General features: G+C 33.2%; 1 protein-coding gene across 1 annotated transcript; it reads left to right on the top strand.

Moving 5' to 3' along the window:
• Positions 1-751: 751 nt before the first annotated feature.
• On the top strand, positions 752-2295 carry LOC127714309 (uncharacterized). Its single transcript, XM_052220374.1, has one exon. The coding sequence runs from the start codon at positions 876-878 to the stop codon at positions 2172-2174; it is 1299 nt and encodes a 432-aa protein (XP_052076334.1). The 5' UTR covers positions 752-875; the 3' UTR covers positions 2175-2295.
• Positions 2296-7960: the final 5665 nt, after the last annotated feature.

Here is a 7960-nt window from a genome sequence, read left to right as displayed (position 1 = left end):
CCTAAATTTCTACATTGTGGGGGCAGAACTGTCAATAGGATTGGTGTTAGGGTTAGGGTTAGGGGTTAAGGTTAGGGTTAGGGTTCGGGTTAGGGGTGAGGGTTAAAATTCACCTGAATTTCTGCTCTTCATGTTGTACATTCTCAACGTATATGTTCATTTTTTACACTGTTGTGTTACAGTGTATTTTTGTAAAAATTACCTTTTCACCTAAATTTCTGTATGTTGTGGCACATTCGGTATAATACTACTACTCATTTGATAAAGAACTTTCCGTTTTTAATTTTACTTTCAGTTCAGTATTTTTGTTTGTTTCACTTTTTTAACGATTCCGTGCATTACTCATTGTTTCCTATGAAACATCATAGATATTGCTAAGAATCAAGAAGTTAAGTCAATTTGGTGGGCATGATTTTGGCATCTAAATAAATGTCGTTTTATTTTATGTTTTGTATATTTTGATGTTGATTCTCGATTTGTTTCATTCAAAACAATATTTATGGAGGGGTCAATACGTGTAGGGTGCAGTTCTTATGGTTAAACATTTTTTATGAAACAGTCAAAATACGTCAATTAAATAAGATTAACGAAGATTTTATTCTTCATCAAATGTTACACACATCCTTATCGTTGATCTCTGTTTCTTTTTAAAACCACAAAAGTTTACCTGTACATTGTCATTGTGTCAAAATGAGATGAATTTACTTCAGGTTTTAGTATTATGATGTTTATAAATTGTTGTTGTAAATAAACATGGGGATTTTCTGAAAAGTTACTACGCAAGTTTGTAATAATGTTACGTCTAATCGAAAATATAAAAGCCTGTGACCATCTTAAATACTGCATATAAGTTATTCAATATATGTGAATTAAAGATGTACGAAAATATGATGAAGGCAAAACAATCTTCTACATTATTTTGTTTTCTATGCGTGTTGTTAATAACTGAAATCAACACTAGAACAATAAAATCTTTAAAAGGAAAGTATGTTAAACTTTCAAAAATGCCTATAAAACCAGATGGACAACAAGAGTCCATTGTTGACATAATAAAACGACCACCATCGCAAAATGGAAAATTAGATTTGGCATTTATAATGGATTCAACAGGAAGTATGGCTTCTTATATAAATAGTGCAAAGCAGAACATCAGAGAAATTGTAGAGGAAATAGTTGCTTCATCCGGCAGTGATGTACGACTAGCATTGATAGAATATAGAGACCATTCACCACAAGATAGAACATTTGTCACCCGAAAACATGACTTTACGTCTTCTGTATCTACTATGAAATCATGGTTAAATTCTGCACGCGCAAATGGAGGAGGTGATACACCGGAAGCCGTTGCAGAAGCAATGTTTCAAGCAACTAAATTGTCATGGCGACAGGAAGCAACTAAAATAAGTGTTATGATATCTGATGCACCTCCCCATGGACTTGTACCGTCCGAAGACAGTTCATTTCCAGAGGGATCTCCAAACGGTCACGATCCTATGCAAATAGCTCGAGACTTGGCTCAGAAAGGTGTAACATTATATGTTATTGGTGTGGAACCGCCAATTGTTCCATACAAGGACTTTTTCATGGCTTTAGCTTATATTACAGGAGGTCAATATGTCCCATTATCAGTACCTCGTCTTTTAGTAAATGCTATAACAGGGGGAGCTCAGGAAGAATTGTCTTTACGAAAGTTTCAAGCGGAGGTACAGCAAGAAATTAAGCAAGCTTCTATAGCAGGCGGGTCAGGCGGACTAATAGATAAACAGCAAATTGCACAAACTGTATTCAGGAGACTACAGAAATCAGGTGCTAAATCGAAGCAATTAGTCAGGAACAACAAAACTCTAGAAGGGCCTTCAGTTGATGCCAAATTATTAGCATCGAAGGCTTCAATGGCAGAAGTAAGAAAAGTATTCAAAAAAGGGACAAAAACATTTTCATCATTACCCACGAGAAGATTAGGTGGGTTGAGACCATCGTTCGCAACGATAGGTGGATTCGATGGAGCCGTAGTTGGAGGCAGGGGTGGAGGCCCAACGAGTAGAATGTCACCTGAAGCTTTAATTCCGAGTTCAAGTGGTAGTGACAAACTTTCAACAAAAGAATCTGGAATAACTTTGGAACAAATCAATAGGTTAGTAGAAAAGGAGACGGCAAGACTACCGAGTGTTTGAAATGTAAATTTAACTTTTTATAAGTATGAAATTGTGTGTGTGTGTGTGTGTGTGTGTGTGTGTGTGTGTGAATTTCCATTTTTCTATTAATATTGAATCATTAATAAAAATATATCTTGTGCACATTATTGTTTGTTCCTTTGCTTAAAAATGTCACTCTACATAAAAGAAATTAAATCAATTGTTTCATACAAAATAAATTATATAAAAACAATACACAAATAAAAAGACGTGGTATGATTGGCTATGAAACAACTATCCACCAGAGATCACATGACGTGGAAGCAAGTTACTATAGGCCATCGTATGTCCTTCGACAATTCGAAAACCCCATACCACAAAGTAAGCTATTTAAGGGTTCCGACATGTCAAAATATGAAATATTAAACCACTGAATGCAGGCTCCTGACTTGGGACATCCCTATAAAGAATATGGATTTTCTGAAAGTTGGCTCGCTGTCTAAAAAATAAATTATGTTTTTTCTAAAATATCAACCAGTACGTACACATCCAACGAATTTCGTATCAAGACTTCATAAACAGTATGAGGAAAGCTTGACCTTGTGCAATACCAAAATATAAGTATAAACATGATGTAGAAACATACGTGTTCATAACTGTATAGCAATATACATTTATTAATGTTTTAGTTCATTAAGATAAAAATCTATGTTAGTACCGATAGAGATAAAATTCAAAAGTCTTGTTACCGTGTTAATGTGTGATGGTGCCACATGTGGAACATGATCTGCTTACCCTTCCGGAGCACCTGAGATCATCCCCAGTTTTTGTAAGGGTTCGTATCACTCATTCCTTAGTTTTCTATGATACTGTGTGTACTGTTATTTGTCTGTTTGTCTTTTTCTTTTTTTAGCCATGGCATTGTCAGTTTATTTTTTAATTATGAGTTTGAATGTCCCTTTGGTATCCTTCGCCTCTCTTTTAAATTGATTACCTTTAAAAATAGTTTATTCAAAGGATTAATTAGTAAACGTTGATTGTTACTAACATACGGACTCAATAAACAACATAATCGTAATAATTATGATGTGATATACCGCTTGTAATAAGGTCTGAACAGGAACAGTTAAATTGAAAAACCAAATTGTTGTATCAATGAAAAAAAAACTTTTAGATAATTAGAGGTATCAAAATCCCAGACTTAAAAATTCACCAGTTATACATGGAATACGTTAAGTGAAATCTAAACATTACTGCATAGAGGGACATGGCGAACGGGATGGGAAATATACACAACATTCGTGTTTATTAATGGACACAAGGTAACGTTGGCGTAAAAATATTCGCTGATGTTTTAAATATGAAAGATTTTGTAATGTTTATAAATTGCAATATTCTTATCTCTGTGTGACATAAGTTTATTGGCTTTGGGTAGAGTCCTTTTGTTTATAAGTGGTTTCTATGGATATCTAAAAAATTTTTTACCGAATCTGTTGCTTAAGAGAAAAAAAAATATGTGGTGTGTCTTTGTTCGTGTGAATGATGGTGGAGTTAAAATAAAACAACAAGATACTTCTCAAAATGGTTGGAAATGTTACAGAAAAATTTATTAACAATTAGATATTTTTAGATCTCTACACAATTGATTTTATTTACAAGGAATAAACTTTAAATGAACATATCTTTTTTAAAGTTTTTCTCTATGGAAAAATATCATTTTGGTCCTTTAAATCTTAAAAAAAACCACCTAGTTTCTAAAATCTTTTTTCCAAACTATTCACATTCATGTCAATTGTAAAGTTTTTTTCATTTAGTTGCAAGATCATCTTTGGTGTCAGGTAGTAAAACATAAAATAACTGGTTCTTTTTACCAAATTGTTTCTTTTTATGCGATTTTTCAAAAACTATATGCAAGTGGTGAGTTCTGTTTCCGTCATTAATCAACAGGTTGGGTATTATCTAAAATGACATTATCTCTCTTTCTGTGTCGGTCATGATTTGTAAGGTGTCTATACAAAATTTTCAGATGATAAAGTAATGCAACTTTGATAGACGGTTTTTTGGCAATTCGTATTGGGCCCTTCATTGATTTTATAAAGCCCCATTTACCAATAATTATCTGTTTTAGGCGGCCCTTACTTTTATTTTTTAGCTTTACTGATGAAGATTAGTCCAGAAATGCGCTTAAAACAATAGGTTTTACTGCTGTTTGGTCGGTACTGCGTGTGATATTTTATTTTGCCAAGTGTATCATTAACCCAGTAATCAATGTTTATTTTTTTTCCACGATTTATTACCTCAACTAATGTTATAAACCTCTCAATCCAATTAGACATGAAACGAGTTTTTATTACATGAAACTGGTTAAACCATTGGGGCAATTTTTTTTTTATAGTTGACGATGTATTACCTCGTATTCTGGTGTCCTTCTTTTTCCAGAATTCCACATTGTATGCAGCAAAAATATTGAAAATGGTATAATTTATGTTGACTTCCACTAGACCCATTCTTTAAATTTGCAGCAAACTAATTGTATACATTTGACAAACACTATCAAATAATTAAGTCTTTTGGTGTTATTTCCTCGTGTATAAATTCTTTTAATCTGCTCTAAATTTTCGATTGGAGTTGGTCTGATGATAGTTGAACCAAACATGTACTTTTTGACGTAGCGAAACTAGTACTTTTATTTATTTAGTCAATGATATACTTATGTTTATGGTCAGCTGAAGGCAAATAACAACTAACAAAAGTTATGATGATGCACGACACAAATTTGACAGTTATTATTTAAATATTTCATTTGAAAAGGTAAATGTATAAAATTTAGCATACACTACACTCAGTGCTCTTCAACTTTGTAATTTATTTGGCCTTTTTCACTTTTTTTATTCGAGCGTCACTGACGAGTCTTTTGTAGACGAAACGCAAGTCCGGCGTAGATATTTTCAATCCTAGTATCTATGATGAGTTTAATTATAACTACCAATTGTTAATTTTAATATACAATTCTTTTAGAACAATCTCAACCCATAGAAGTATATTTGTTATAAGTGAAAAAGACAAATGTAATCAATTATTAAAAAATGAAATTTTGAAAAAGCCAATAATTTAGATTTATCTAGATGTAACTATAAATTTGATAATAATACAGTAACATCTCAACTTTTAGGAGCAGATACCGCCATAACGTATGAAGCTCTTTTAGAGTTGAAAACGCTGTTCCGAACGGAATCTGCATCAACCGTTATCTAAACAATGCATTGAAGGAGCATATAAGATAACGAATCGCTGCCTGTCTACACTTTAATATCTTACTAAGATCCCAAATATGTAAAATTAGACAATATGTTGCTGATACAACTAAGTTCAAAGTTATTGTACAGAATATATAATATACGAACCCCCAAGGGTGACTGGGGAATAGAAGTATGGTCACCATTGGTCTTCCTCCGACCGGCAGTAAAACCCGTGCTATAGTGGGGCGTCCGTTTGGCTGTACGGGATGTACAAATTTGCAGCCACGTCCGGTCAGAATGGGGACGTTAAATCCGATGCCTCGTGTAAAGAGAGTGCCACGCTCTTTGCACGTTAAGAACCCTTGCAACAACTCTTTGAGGGGTCCGTAGGTGACCTGTTGCAAGGCTAAATTTCTGACCCTATCCAATATACCCTCATTTCCCGTGGCAGTCTAAATTTCTCCGACCTTAATCCCTTTATCTATTACAGAACCTACCTATTGTATTTATTGTTAACTTGTTCTCGTCCTGAATATGCATGAAATATTTGCCACTGGACGTTAAGCAACCAACAATCAATCAATCAATATAATATACGTTGACAAAATGAACTGTAGTGTTCGGAATGAAACTATACACAGCTGAGCGGATAAAAAAGTTCTAACAATAAACTTTCGTGACTCATGAAACGATAGTAAGCTACAGTAAAACAAATACATCTCATCATGTTATTTCACCTAAGAATTTAACAAATCGATACCCTAGTAATGACTATTGTTTGCGTCATTAAAAAACTTATTTGATACAATTTACCAACATTGAATCTCAGTAACTATTGCTTGGAATATATACATATTAGTGTCTCGAAAAATTATATACTAAAATTACACAATTTACAAACATTGTTTTCGACAAATGTAACCAAATGATTCCAAGAAATATTTACTAAAAAGACATAATTTACAAACATTATTACAACCGGTGTATCCAGTTGATACCACCAATATGTATATAATTAAAGACACAATTTACACAATTTGTCTAACAAATGTATATGATTGATACAACAGCATTATGTACTAAAAAGACACAATTAACTGACAATGTGCCTCACAAATATATCTTATTGATACATACAATATATATATCTAAAGGACACAACTTACAGACATTGTATCCCACAAATGTATCTAATTGAAACAAACAAAATATACAATGATAGGACACAAATTTCAGACATTGTGTCCCAACGTGTATCAGATTGGTACACACAAACCTATGAATCCTACGAAACAAACTTAGAGGACATAATCACATTATTTATGTCCAAGTATTCCATTAGAAACTGGTACCATTGTTTCTATTAGGAATTTGATTAATACTTAACCTAATTGTATTGCAACATAACATTGTTATAAACCGCAAAATAACAGCCTGAATGTAACTCAAGTTTCGTCACTAAACAATTTTATACATGTGATAACATTGTTAAACAATATATTTCCCTTAAACCCAATAGAACATAAAGAAGTTATTTACCTAATCATTTGTTGTCAGTATACAGCGTAATATTATTTTATGCAAATTATGCCTTTTAAAAAACATGTGAGTTTGTATTTTGCCTAAAATCTGGCGGGAAATTTTCTCCAAGAAGGTGACGGCTAAATCCACAGTAAACGGATGATTTCTGGATCAGGGTTGCCTTACGTCAGCTTGATCAATTGTTATGATACTTGTACACAATTTTCCATTTGGCAACATTTTCCAATATTTTCAGTCATATTATGCAATATGTAACGAGCTGTGACCCACAATCTCCATACGAAATAGAAAATGATAAATACAAGTGATTTATTCACATAACACATGGTACCAGTCTGATCAAAGGTATGAAATTTGATTTGTTTAATATATAATTTGAATGCGTCAGATTACCATAATGTTCTTATAGTTTAATTTGATAAACCTTAAGCACTTGCTTCAGTAGTGAAGCAAACTTTGAAACTATCAGGTTTGTAAGATGTTATGCTGAGCCCGCAAAAAATTCAGGGCACAATTCAATGCACTTTGAAAGAGTTGTCTACAAACAGCTTGTCCGCTGGGGTTAATATGTTTGTTCGCATGATTGAGTAACTTCAACACTGTAATTAGATCTTTGAATATTGTTTTTTTTTTTGGTATGAATATTGATTTTGTTATCAGTAAATTTAGATGATACGATGATACTAATAGTTTTGTTATACACATATGCACTTTAACGGTACTACAATCTGTCGATGCTTTGTATCGATCTGATGAGTGAAACCTTTTTCAACTGATTTTTAAAGTTTGTTCTTATGATGGGCTGTTACACCACTGTCCCAGGTTAGGGGGGGGGGGGGGGGTTGAGCGCTCACGAACATGTTTAACTCTTCCACACTCTTTATGTGCCTGTCCCAATTCAGGAGCCTTTAGTTCAGTTGTTGTCGTTGGTTCATGTTTGTCATATTTATTTTTCGTTACTTGTTTTGTAATGAATTAGACCGATAGTTGTCTCAATTGAATTGATTCATATTTTCGATGTCGGGGCCTTTTATAGCCTACTAT

Source organism: Mytilus californianus, unplaced genomic scaffold, assembly GCF_021869535.1.
Source record: "Mytilus californianus isolate M0D057914Y unplaced genomic scaffold, xbMytCali1.0.p SCAF_1, whole genome shotgun sequence".
NCBI lineage: Eukaryota > Metazoa > Mollusca > Bivalvia > Mytilida > Mytilidae > Mytilus > Mytilus californianus.
The sequence above is the reverse complement of the archived record's forward strand: the minus strand, read 5'-3'. Positions and strand labels throughout refer to the sequence as shown.

Bases quoted from the DNA above. Each gene is read 5' to 3' on its own strand.
- LOC127714309 (XM_052220374.1), top strand. From the start codon at position 876: ATGTACGAAAATATGATGAAGGCAAAACAATCTTCTACATTATTTTGT.